Here is a 13,523-nt window from a genome sequence, read left to right on the forward strand (position 1 = left end):
GAATGCCAATGTGTGGTTAGAATAATACTGTCACATTTCTCTACGTGCACAGGCAGAACATGCACAATAAGAAACACAGGACAGTACAAGGGACAGAAGTGAAAGTCTGGGTCTCCACTGGTCTGTATTACAGCTCAGCTTTGGCACTGAAATGAATCTGCTCACCCTGATAGATTATCTGAACCAAGAGGCGGCCAGGAAGAACTGGACTCGGCTCACTCTTTTCCAGCCATGCTTGATACCATTGATCTCAGCATCCTTCTGCAACATCTGTCTGGGTTGGGAGTGGGAGGTGCTGCTTACCGTTTTAGGTGTTCCTGTGAAATTGTTCAGAAATGAACAATTGAAACCAGTGCTTTTTTCGGGCGGGGGGGGGCATGGATGCAGGGGTACACATACCCCTAAACATTTTGTGAATCTGATGGCGGTTTCATTTCATTTCCCGGTGATTTTCTTGAGTCAAAATGAGAGTACCCCTAACCATTTTTTTTAAGAAAAAAAAAGCACTGATTGAAACAAACTGGGTCAATTCGCTTCATCCATTGCAAAGGAAGGAATTCCAGAGTTCTGAAATAGCTCTGAATGTCATATATTAATTCAGAACTTCATTCAGAGCCAATTTAACTTTTATTTTCCCCTCGAAAAGTCCAACTGGGGGTTAGAGGGAAAAGGGAGAGAGAGTAGAGGATGAGAAATCGAAAGCGTAAGCTACTCAGTCTTTACTCAAACACTTTTTGCAAAAGGGTCCAACTTTCTAATGCATCTCCTTTCCACATTTGCACCTTCTAACCATGTTGGAAAGGGGAGGGACTTGTGGAAGTCTATAAAAGTCAAAGCCCCATCCTCTCCCAGAATCCCTGGTCAAATCCTGAGGTCAGTGAATAAACCAGACTGCTGTTGGCTGGTGTGGGATTGCTTCTTCTAGATAAACACTTCCCCATATGTGAATGGATTGGTTACTCAGGGATTATGGAAATTACTCTGCACATCCTCAGCGGCATTCAGCCTCACCTATTATTATTTTGTACGCTCCAGATTTGAGCCTTGCACTGAATGAAAGTTGAAATAGATTTGAGTTAGTCTCCAATAAACTCAGGGCTCATCCACCCATGAGGCAAGGTCACCTCTGGTGGCAGAATCCACTGGGGCAGCTGATGTTGATCTTTCCCCCCACTTATTCCTGATGCAGATCTTCTCTCTCTGGTGGGGAGGGAGACACGATTTTGGGGGCCTGATACAATAGTGGTCTCCTATAGATAGACACTAACATTTCACACATGTATACTCATCAGTGCACGACTTCAATCTCAGGAGATGACTTGTTGTATCTCTATCAGGGATATATTATTACAGATAAAACTATCTGCTCACATCACCTCATGTGAAATGCTTTCGAGGGAGCCAAGTCACACATTAAAGGTAAAGGGACCCCTGACCATTAGGTCCAATCGAGGGAGCCGGCGTACAGCTTCCGGGTCATGTGGCCAGCATGACTAAGCCGCTTCTGGTGAACCAGAGCAGCACACAGAAATGCTGTTTACCTTCCCGCTGGAGCGGCACCTATTTATCTACTTGCACTTTGACATGCTTTCAAACTGCTAGGTTGGCAGGAGCAGGGACCAAGCAACGGGAGCTCTTCCTGTCAAGGGGATTCAAACCGCCGACCTTCTGATCAGCAAGTCCTAGTCTCTGTGGTTTAACCCACAGCGCCACGCGTGTCCCTCAAATAAAAAATAAGTCACACATTAGAGGGCAGTAAACAGTGTTTCTGTGCGCTGCTGTGGTTCGCCAGAAGCAGCTTAGTCATGCTGGCCACATGACCCAGAAGCTGTCTGCGTACAAACGCCGGCTCCCTCGGCCAGTAAAGCGAGATGAGTGCCACAACCCCAGAGTCGTTCACGACCGGACCTAACGGTCAGGGGTCCCTTTACCTTTTTAAAGACCTGAACTGTAGAGAAATCATGGGACATACAAGCATGTGTGAACCAAACTTAAGAATATGCATCAGTATTTATTAGGCTTTAATCATTCAATCATATACATACTTACTTGGAAGTAAGTTGGATCTAGTTATGAGCAGGCATGCATAGATTTCAGTCTGAAGATACCTGTACATCTGGATTGCAGATGGCTAAAAAGCTGTACATTTAACCAAAATAAACAAGCGTAAAAATGTATTTGAGCCAATAAAATCATTTTTGTGACATGAACAATCCCAAGCTTTACTCTTTCATACAAATTATCACTCCAAAAAGCAGCTATTTCCAGACGCCCATGTTACAAGCTAAAATATTTTGAATATCAAAATGGGATGTTTAGCACAGGTTTAAAGAAAGTTGTGGGGGTTTGAGGTGGTTGCTTTTTTAAAAGCTTCCTTGTCCCCATTTTTCTGCTGGACCAGAACAGTGCCTAACTGTTTAACTTGTGGTTAAGGATTATTTGTGTAGGGCACTTCTGTAGGTAAAGTGTCATGTATTTGGCAAGGCGCCCACAAAACACTGTGCAGGATCTCTGGTTACAAATTGCAGCTGTATAACATAACAGGAAATGTCGGGCTTGAAGTTATTCCACTGGAAAGATTAATTATTTGGAAAAATAGCTGTGCAGCAGCCTGATGTATTTCTGGAGCAAAGGCAAGTGACACCATTTTATAAATGCATAAGACAATAGGACCATTTTGGAAAGCACACTTTAAACGCTACCGACTTTTCTCTTCTGTGACAATGTGCGTCGGGTTAGAGCTGTCTGTGTGCCTCTTTCTTATTCTCGGAATTTAATTGGAGGCAGAACTCACCCAGAAGTTATTTTCCATGAGAGAGCTCAGTCCTGGAACACGTGAAGTAGCGATTAAGAAGATGGTGCATATGTGAATGGGCAGTGCCACTCCCCATGGAGGAACTACTGCCAACTTCCATCCTTCTGAGCCCCGGGAGCAGGAATATCATTTCAGAATATATACCAAGCTACCAATTTCGATGCTAACATTGCTTTTATGAATTTAAGGACTGATAACGCCAGCATCATCCCCAAAGACATTAGGGTACCAAGCTTTGATCAGTGGGTGTTCTTCTTGTATATACTGTCTGCAGTGAGACAGGGAAACAAATTGCAAGTGTCTGTAACCTTTAACCTTTTATTCAACATTCTACAGGTTGTTTGAGTGCTAACTACAAAAAAACCTTCCTTCAATTAGTTTTAAAGAGGGGAAATGGTATATTGACATTAAGATGACACTGAATCTCAACATGTCACTTAATTGTGACATAACGGGACCTCTCCCTGGACACAAATTAGTAAGCATTTTACATAGTTTTGCATGAAACAGAACAGTTCGGTTTAGAGATCTTCCCTTCCCTGAATCATGCCCATTTTATTTCACAGGAGACGACACCTTATTGCTCTGACAAGAATAATCCAGAGCTGTGAAGTAAAAGTTCAGTGTGAAGCAAGTTCCATTTTAGAGCTGTTTAAGAGGAGGCCGTTGTGGGGCAGAGTCCAAAACATGCCTGCGATCAGGATTCCTTTTGCGTTTGTGTGTGTTCCCAAAGGGAATGTGGTTTGGATGAGGTAGGGGGAGGCAGAGCTATTTTAAAACCAGCACAACATGCCACTTAATAAAACTTTTCCACCCAGAAGTCACTGAACTGAAATCCACTTTAGGAGCAAAACGTTACTCTACCATTAATGCATTTGCTAGAAGGATTTTGCCCGAGGCTCTGATCAACAGCTGCCAGCCAAGGTGTTCTTGAGCTACTGTTCCTGCTAGTAGGAAATTCCCACTAGAGAAACATCTGCAACCATCTATTTTGTGTGGATTTTGGATGTACTCAAGAGAAGTTTGGCACTAAAATCTACCAAAAGAAAAGAAAAAAGAGAGAATAGATGTTTTCCTTTTCCATTGTGGAAAGCTTAGCTGGTTTTCCTTAAATAATAATAATAATAATACAATGGTACCTCGGGTTAAGTACTTAATTTGTTCCGGAGGTCCATTCTTAACCTGAAACTGTTCTTAACCTGAAGCACCACTTTAGCTAATGGGGTCTCCTGCTGCTGCCACGCTGCCAGAGCACGATTTCTGTTCTCATCCTGAAGCAAAGTTCTTAACCTGAAGCACTATTTCTGGGTTAGCGGAGTCTGTACCCTGAAGCGTATGTAACCCAAGGTACCACTGTAATAATAATAATAATTCAAATGTCCCTTTTCCTTGCTTTTCCTATGCAGTTCATCAAATAAAGGGCCTGTTTTTTCCTTACTTGCTGAGCCATAGGTTAAATATCTTAGGCTATTATGCCTTTTTCTAGAGGAAAATGAACACAGTAGGTGAATGGTTTCTTGGTCTGGGAAGGAAGAATTCTCCATCTTTTTGAATGGGTTGTACTAATCCTGAAATGACTGAGAGGACTCCTTAATCTAGCACTGTCACTTAAGGTACAGGTATCTCCAGGGATGAAAAATGCTCACCCCACCCTCCCCAGTTTAGGATGATACATCAGCTGCAACCTCTTCTGGGCAGGAAAGGGTCTTGGTTAATGATATATTCTTCTCTTGGCCAGCACTCTGTCAACTCTCTCTAAAGAATTAACAACCACAAATTCACAATGAAACTACAGATTAGAAATGGGCATTCCATTATATAAATGGGACTGCAGCAGATCATCTCTAAATAAATAAATAAGCTTTCATGCTTGAGGCAGAAAATCCATGTAGCACCAATACACAGCAAAAACAATAATTAATTAAATATCCTTTATTAGTTTTCATAAATCAAGTAACTAACAATTTGTTGCCTCAAGATTCTTATATAAGCAAATCTCAAAAACAAAACCGGTATAAGGTATGTGCAAACACATCAATTCCCCCTCCCCCAGCTCCAAATCTGTAGGATGTGAGTACTTGAGCTAGCTTCTCTCAGACTCCAGGAAGGCATTCACAATTATGAAGAAACATTAATGTGCTTTTAACGAAGTGATCAAGAGAGTCAAGCTTGCAACTATATGACGGTGATGCTTGGAATCGTGGCCCAAAGATGGCAGATGTGACTCAGATCTTCCAGGTTAACACTGAAGCCAAAAGCAAACAGGTGTTCTGAAGGTCAAGTCTTGTCCTTCTGCCTGTGCTAACAGAGTATGGCTCCAAGGCCGCTAGGACATTGATTTTCAGGCTATGCCAAAGTGCCATGTGTTGACTGCAACAGGAAATTAATTTCTGCAATTTATTATCTATATCCAGGGTGCCAATCAAAGGCCAAGACTGGAAAAGCTACATGGTTGAACAGGCGGCACATGTCTTGATGGATGGAGTATGCATGCACATTCAACTGCCTAATGGCGTCCACATCACCCAGAAGATTGTAGCCACAGGAATAAGAAAAGTTGTTCCGTTATCTAGAAAGGTCACTTCCTGGTTCACATGGAGAGGCCATTTTCAACAGAGCCCAGCGACGGAAGCGCACAGTTACATTGAGGCAGCACCGGGTGTTTAAATTTTGCTCCCATAACAATTTTGCACCCAGGGTAACCACCCCTGTGGCTCCCCCATGCTATGCTACTCTATTGGAGTAACTGAAATTAGCTTTCATCAACCCAATTCTTCCACTTGCACGGAAGGTACCAAGAGTGAAAGATAACCTGGCAGTCGTGGTTCTTTTGCCTGCTATGTTCATTGGCTGTATGTGTCCAAGGGGAGCAGCAAGCTAGACGGTTTGTGGCGCATAGAGTACTAATGAACAACAAGCTATTGCCATAAAAATTCAAGCTTCCTTCAAGAGCACGAGGGACTTCCAGCTGGGTGATTATTTTAAGGCTGGTGCTCCTAACGCATGGAAGCCCTGCCCCCAGCACCCACATGACATCACTGGCGCAAGCCCATACTTCCAGTGGCAGATTTAGGGCTCTGCAAGAGGTGAGCACACACTGGGCTCTGAGCAGAGGAGGTGCAGTCTCAAAAACCTAGCAAGCAAGGTGCTGGCCATTGAGGAGGTGGAGGCAGTGACAGGTTCCTAGAGTCCTCCCAACTAGTTACTGTCTTCCCACCTTTGGGCAGGCAGTGAGGGCTCGGGGGGGGGGCACCAAATTCTGACGTTGCACAGGGCGCCATAGTACCCTTGTCTGACACTGATACTTCCCCCTCTATTTAATCCAAGCTTGCATTTTCCAGAGAAAATTCAGTAACTTGAAAAACCACCACCACCACCAGAGTTCTTGAGGACTTGTTTGTGATAGCTGAATGACCCCTCTGGAGACACCCAGTGAAGAATGAAGGAACTTTAAAACTGCAAGAACAGCCCTCCATCCTTCTTTGGCCTGCCTTCTCTGCATTTGCCGTTCTGCTAAGGCAGCGCAGTGCATTTCCACAACACACTGTCAACACAATCTTTCATGCACAGCTCCTTCTGGGTTCTGCTTTGAAGAACTGGGCTCCTCCAAGAATTGTCCCTCCAGTAGTTATTCGATTGTAGGCAAGGCAACTGTGCAGAACCAAGCTGTGGAGCTGCTCAGTACGTCAACAGGTGACATCCAACAATGACTGTCTGCTGGCAGAAGGAAAGCTCTTGGTGGAGTCTTCTCTCCCCTCTAGAGTAGATTTAAAGGGTGGGGTGACACTGCCAGGTGAAGGAGGGATGGCCAAAAATTGCTTCCCTCCCCGTTATGTTGGCATATTCCCTTCAGTCAGCAGACTGAATATTGTCAGGTGTAGCTTCTCATGCAGGAATTCAAAAAGCAGCACCTGCCTCAACTCTCAGTTCTGACCGGTGATTAGGCTGGACTAAATGGCCTTTGCGTTCTTTTATAGTGGAGATGCTAAACAGAAAATCAAAAACCTGGCTTTGGTCTTTCCGCTGAACTGCTGTACAGTGAGACTGAGGTCACATCCACACCACACATTTAAAGCAAATCCAATACGCATTTAAAGAACATGACTTCCCACAAAGTGGAATACACAATGTGACACTAGATGGCGATGGTATTTTTTCAATGTATTTTTTTAAATGCTTTTTTAAAAGGTTTTTTATATGTGTGTAGATTCCACCCCAGTATCAGAGAAATCATTCAAAGAAACCCAAACAGTGATGGCCTAATGATCCCAGCAACTCTTCCTGGTAGGTCAGGGGTCAGCAAGGTTTACCTCGCCTGGGCCGGTTCACTCCAGCGGAGATCCCTCTGTGGGCTAGATGACGTGCGTGCCCGTGATTTTCGGCGCAGACGCGGTTTTTGGTGCCGCGGAAGCGAGTCCCCGTGCTGCAGCGGTTTGGCACAGCACGCGGGGACTCACTGAGCGGGCGGTTCGTGGGCCAGTTAAGGCTCATGAGCCTTAGGTTGCTGACCGCTGGTCTTGCTTGTGAGGCCATTGTGAGGACTGAAGATCCCTGCCTTTCCACCACTATCTAAGACTGCTTCATCTTGTCTATCTTTGCTCCACCCTCTTCATTTCTCTGCATGTTCTGGGAGACCAGGGTGGAGAGGAGCTGGTCACAGCAGGAGGGGGAGACTCCCTGGATTCTTCAGCAGCCCACCCCCACTCCTTTCCTACCCCCACTTCAGCCTCTAATTCCGGACTGCTCTCTGCCACAGCCTCTTCCTGTTAAACCCTGTTATGTCTTGTGCTTCCGAAACCCCTTCCTCCCAGTTTTCTCTTCTCCCTCTGACCACTCATTGTTGTCCCACCACCACCTGGCTCTGAGACTTCTTCCCCTGGGGGTTCCCATTTGGTGCCCCCTGCCACTGTTCTGCATCCACCCAATCCACGACAGAATGCAGCGGGACGTGCTTAGACTCCACCCACACAGGGTGTCGCAACGCTATCTCCGCCCAGCAAGACTTAGCTCAGAGATAGGATGAAACTGAAGATACTAACAGATGCATTTTGGAGAGTTAAAGAGTCAATGATTAGGTAGATGTTCCTGCATTGATATCTAGAACCTGGAATTTCCTAGGTCCTTGAAAAGCTAAGCTCAGCTCTGTGCTCCATGCACCCTGCATCACCCCTCCCCCAGCCTGCATCAATTAGAATGAAGTTCTGTCAGCATCAGAGCTGAATCTCATAAGATCGCAGAGATCACTTCTCGGCTGGACATGAAAATTCATTGCACAATTTATCCAGAAATGGCAACAACCAGTTTGATGAAGAGTCACAACAGTTTCCTGAACTAAGTAGAATGAAATGGCTTAGCAATCAGATGTGTCTGTTCACATCCCTGCACCAGTGTCATTTGTATTTGCCAAAGCATTCTATAGTTCTTTGGCAACCAAACAGCTGCATGTAGAAAATCTACCACTAAGCTGATAGCAGTCAAGCACTCAGCACTGGTGAATATGCATCCCATGCAGCAGTCAACCCATCTAGTTTTGTGAGCAAGATTTCAATTTATTTATTAACAAGCATTCAAACTTGCTTTATTCAAACTTTGACGGAAAACATCTTGCAGCGTTTAAAAAGAAAAAGAGGTTCACTCTTTCTGCGTCTCTCCCTCCATCCCTGCTCTGCTGCCCTGGAATTCACTGTTGGTTTAGAAAAGGACCTGTGTGTACTCGCTCTGGTTTCTGACAGAATTTTTCATTCCCTAGTTTTTGGCAGGGATCAGGCCTGAGGTGAACTAATGTTCGCGTTTCTGATGCGAAATGAGAGAATAAGGCGGGAAGAGATAAAATAGATGGCAGAATATCAGCAGGACACGGAATGCGCTGGCCTGAGGTCCTTCAGAGGTTTTGGGTGCATGGGAGCTGTAGTCCAAAATGTCTGGAGGGGCCCATCTTGACAAGAGCCATGCTACAGCATCCACTTTGGGGGCGGGGCAAGCATGGCAGTGAGTAGAAGGGACATCCACTGGCAACAAGAGCAGTTAAGATAAAACTTCATGTTTAAAAACTCCAAAGCAGCGTTTCCCAAACTTTGGGTCTCCAGTTGCCCTTGGACCACAACTCCCATCATCCCTAGCTAGCAAGACCAGCGGTCAGGGATGATGGGAGTTGTAGTCTGAAAACAGCTGGATGCTCAAGCCTGGGAAACACCAAGCTCCAAAGCCACATCTGCGTTATGCATTTAAAGCAGTATCGTAACCACTCTAAGCACTCGTTGTTTCCCCTCAAAGAATCAAAGAACTGTAGCTTGTTAGGAATGCTGAGAATTGGTAGGAGCTACTTCTTAAGAGAGAGGTTTAGCAATCCATCCCTCTTCACAGGGAACTCTGGGAATTGTCGCTCTGTGCACCCCTAAACTACAGCTCCCGGGTCTCTTGGAGGGGGGCTAGTTAAAAGCGGCATGATACTGCTTTAAACACACAGTGCTGGTGAGGCCTAAGTAAAAAAAATGTGAGAGCAACTTCGGCAAAGCTCCACTGACTTTCCATGAGAAAGATTTTAAAAGCAACGGGGGGGGGGGGGGACTCGTGGCTGCCCACAACCATCAGCTCCAGCCAGCATCACCAATGGTCAGGGCCGACAGCAGCTGTGCAACATCTGGAGGGGTCACAGGTCAAGCGTCTCCCTCGCTGGAGTCAAAACAGGGCTTTAAAAGAAATTCACTTGGAGCTGAACAGGACCCCTTTCTTATTCTGCCCCCTTCCGCATATGACAACCCAACACTCCCACCCCGGATCCCACCCCATCATGCCCCATGGGAGGAGCTGGGGCAGGAAGCAGGTGGAAAAAAGGAGGGAGCCAAAGAGCTGAGGCCGCGCTGCCACCCTGACAGGGGCTTTTAGGTCCAAGCCAGGCGCTCCCAGCCTGAAGGAGGTCCCAGAGCACGTTGCAGTTTCTGGGATGCGCCTTTTCGCTGCTCCCTCGGAGGCAGGATGCTAGCCCAAGCCGCCCTGAATGCCCCGGATCCGCCGAGCCAGCTGTATGTCCTTGGGGTGGAGGGTGACCCGCTTGGCATGGATGGTACAGAGATAGGCATCCTCCAACAGGAAGACAAGAAACGCTTCGGCGGCCTGGAGGGGAGGGCAAAGGGGGATGGAGAGAGAAGAGAGAGCAAGTGGGAAGGGTCAGGCAGTTGGCAGAGCCCCCATTCCCCCCCCCATGCTGTTTAACATCTACGTGAAACCAACGAGATTAATAATATTAATCTAACAACCAATAATAAAATCAGCTAACAACCAATAATAAAAACAGGTTGATTAAAATACAATTTAAAAGATTAAGCTACAACATTAAAACATTAGGATGCAGCCTCTACACAGGAGGAGAAAGGAAAAAGAAAGAGGGGGAGGGAATCAAACTGATTCTAAGCCAAAGGCCAGGCGGAACAACTCTGTCTTACAGGCCCTGCGGAAAGAAATCAGATCCCGCAGGTCCCTGGTCTGATGAGGCAGAGCGTTCCACCAGGCCGGAGCCAGAGTTGAAAAGGCCCTGGCTCTGGTTGAAGCCAATCTAACTTCCTTAGGGCCTGGGACCACTAAGGTGTTGCTATTTATGGACCTTGAGGCTCTCCGTGGGGCATGCCAGGAGAGGCGGTCCCGGAGGTACGAGGGTCCTAGGCCATGAAGGGCTTTAAAGGTCAAAACCAGCACCTTAAATCTGACCCTGTACTCCACCGGGAGCCAGTGCAGCTTGAAAAGCACTGGGTGAATATGCTCCCATGGCAAATACCCCTTGAGGAGCCTCGCTGCGGCATTCTGCACCCGCTGGAGTTTCTGGGACAGCTTCAAGGGCAGCCCCGCGTAGAGCGAATTACAGTAGTCAAGCCTGGAGGTGACCGTCGCATGGATCACTGTGGCCAGGTCGGGGCGGGAAAGGGACCAACTGCTTGATGGTGCTTTTTTTTGGAGCACATTGTCAGGAATGGGCCGACGGCACATGCCTCTCCTCCACATCTACAGTGGACCGCCGTCTTGCCCCAGTAATGCAGTGAATGAGAGCCAACAAACTGAAGCCCAATCCAGATTAAGATTAAACGGGCAGTTCCCTAGACCAGATGGATGAGGGGCTGCCTGCCCTTGATGGCGTTACACAGCTCACTGGGCAAGGTTGGGTTTTGGGCCATTTACTTGTGAACCCAGTTTGAGTGATAATTACTCAGGGTCTTTTGCGGGGCAGCACAAAACGCAGCACCAAACTTTGGCATCAGTTTCGGGAGGGATCCTTTGCTATCGCTTTAGGCTCAGATGTCCTCAGTGATATAGTGCTTTCTTTACATATTTTTAGGCACCAGGCGAAAACGTTCCCCTTCAACCAGGCCTTTGGCTGATTAACCAATCCATGTTAGGTGATGGTGGGTTAATCTTTCCTATTATGTCATGTCTTTTGTGTTTTTATGTTGCTAACCACCTTGTGATCTTCACCTGAAGGGTGGCATATCAGTTTAATGATGCTGGCTGAGGTTGATGGCAGTGGGACTCTTTGGGGTCATAGGTTACCCCACCCTGGTTTAGCAAATCCACTCCCATCAGCAGGACCCTTCCGGCTGTTCTCACCCCCAATTCCATGGGGGAGGGAGACGGGGCTCATGCCCTCAGGTTACTGCAGGCAGCCCCACAACTCTGCCCCCCCCCCACAAAACAGCTGCCAAATGTCTGTAGGGGGGAGGGGCCCTGCCCTAAATTGTTTCCAGGGTTTAAAAATCCTGGACACGTAGTGAGAGATTTTACTTTCTTGGGCTCCATGATCACTGCAGATGGTGACAGCAGCCATGAAATTAAAAGATGCCTGCTCCTTGGGAGAAAGGTGATGGCAAACCTAGACAGCATCTTAAAAAGCAGAGACATCACCTTGCCGACAAAGGTCCGTATAGTTAAAGCTATGGTTTACCCAGTAGTGATGTATGGAAGTGAGAGCTGGACCATCAAGAAGGCTGATCGCCGAAGAATGGATGCTTTTGAATTCTGGTGCTGGAGGAGACTCTTGAGAGTCCCATGGACTGCAAGAAGATCAAACCTCTCCATCAGCCCTGAGTGCTCACTGGAAGGACAGATCCTGAAGCTGAGGCTCCAATACTTTGGCCACCTCAGGAGAAGAGAAGACTCCCTGGAAAAGACCCTGATGTTGGGAAAGATGGAGGGCACAAGGAGAAGGGGACGACAGAGGACAAGATGGTTGGACAGTGTTCCTGAAGCTACCAGCATGAGTTTGACCAAACTGCGGGAGGCAGTGGAAGGCAGGAGTGCCTGGCGTGCTCTGGTCCAGGGGGTCACGAAGAGGCGGACACGACTGAACAACAAGAAGGGCCAGCTCCCTTTGCCCCCAATCCGTAGGGAGGGTCTCCTGTGGGGCTGAAGCGGCAAGAGGGAAGGGAGCCTTCTGTTCTCATGCAAATGCCATCGCTTCATGGCAGCCTGCAGAAAGGAGATCCGAGACGCTGGCCAATAATAATAATTTATTATTTATACCCCGCCCATCTGGCTGGGCCTCCCCAGCCACTCTGGGCGGCTTCCATAGAAACCAAAAATACCTTAAAATATCACACGTTAAAAAATTCCCTGAACAGGGCTGCCTTAAGATGTCTTCTGAATGTCAGGTAGTTGTTTATCACTTTGACATCTCGTGGGAGGGCGTTCCACAGGGTGGGCGCCACCACCGAGAAGGCCCTCTGCCTGGTTCCCTGTAGCTTTGCTTCTCGCAATGAAGGAACCGCCAGAAGGCCCTCGGCGCTGGACCTCAGCGTCCGGGCAGAATGATGGGGGTGGAGACGCTCCTTCAGGTCAAGAGGAAGCCAGCCGGCCCCTCCCTCTCTCCGCGCACCAGATCTCCGCCCTTACCTCCTGCAGGGCCAGCAGGGCCATGGCCTGCCATTGCATGTCGACCCCCCGCGTGTAATCCAGGCAGATCTCGCGCACCACGCGGGCGAAGGGCAGCTTCCGGATGAGCAGGTTGGTGGACTTCTGATACTTGCGGATCTCCAGCAGGGCTCGCTGGCCGGGGCGGAACCTTCTCCGGCGGGGGCGCGGCGCCTGGTCCGCGGGGGGCGCCCGGCGAGGCGAGGCGGGGGGCGCCCGCTGCCTGCGCGGAGAGGCTCCGGGGCGTCTCCCCCGGCGGGAGGGCGGGCTGGAGGGGGCCCTCCGGGAGGGCGGGGTGGAGGGGCTTCTCCCGGACCGCCTCATAGCACCTCCGGCAGCGGCGGCGGCTCTGGACACGCTCCTCGTCTCCCCCGTTTGAATTCCCGGTCTCCAGCCCCCGCCCCGCCCCGGGAAGGCCGCCCGCCAATCCGCTGCTCGAACGCCGCCGTTCGAATCATCACAGCCAATCGGATGGAGCGGGGGGAGGCGCCTGGGGCGGGAAGTAGGAAGCGCGGCGCGATCCCGAAGAAAATAGTCAATGGGGAGGGAAGGGGGCGGAGGAAGTGGGCGGGAGGTTTTGCTACGTCCCGGCATGCGATTGGTTAATGTTGGAGAGAATGGCAGGAGGTTAGTCCAATAGAAGCTGAGAAAACAACAAACAAACAAACAAACAAACAAACAAACAGACAAACAAAGATTTCGATTTAAAAGGCAGATTTTCAGTGGCATCTCAAGGCATTTTCGGAGCTCTTCAGCAATAAATGTACATTTATTGAATTTAAGCCACTTGATGCTGCTCTTTTATTGATTGATT

General features: G+C 48.1%; 1 protein-coding gene across 1 annotated transcript; it reads right to left on the minus strand.

The window, feature by feature from the left end:
• Nucleotides 1–8,343: 8,343 nt before the first annotated feature.
• Nucleotides 8,344–13,172, minus strand: LOC310841222 (histone H3-like centromeric protein A). The gene is made up of 2 exons (XM_083731794.1): nt 12,692–13,172; nt 8,344–9,928 (listed from the first exon to the last, which is right to left on the minus strand). Exons 1-2 carry the CDS (start codon nt 13,031–13,033, stop codon nt 9,794–9,796), a joined length of 477 nt encoding a protein of 158 aa, XP_083587920.1. The 5' UTR covers nt 13,034–13,172; the 3' UTR covers nt 8,344–9,793.
• Between the last annotated feature and the right edge of the window lie 351 nt (nt 13,173–13,523).

The sequence above is a fragment of the Podarcis gaigeae genome (genome assembly GCF_964106915.1).
Source record: "Podarcis gaigeae genome assembly, chromosome: 3".
Lineage (NCBI taxonomy): Eukaryota > Metazoa > Chordata > Lepidosauria > Squamata > Lacertidae > Podarcis > Podarcis gaigeae.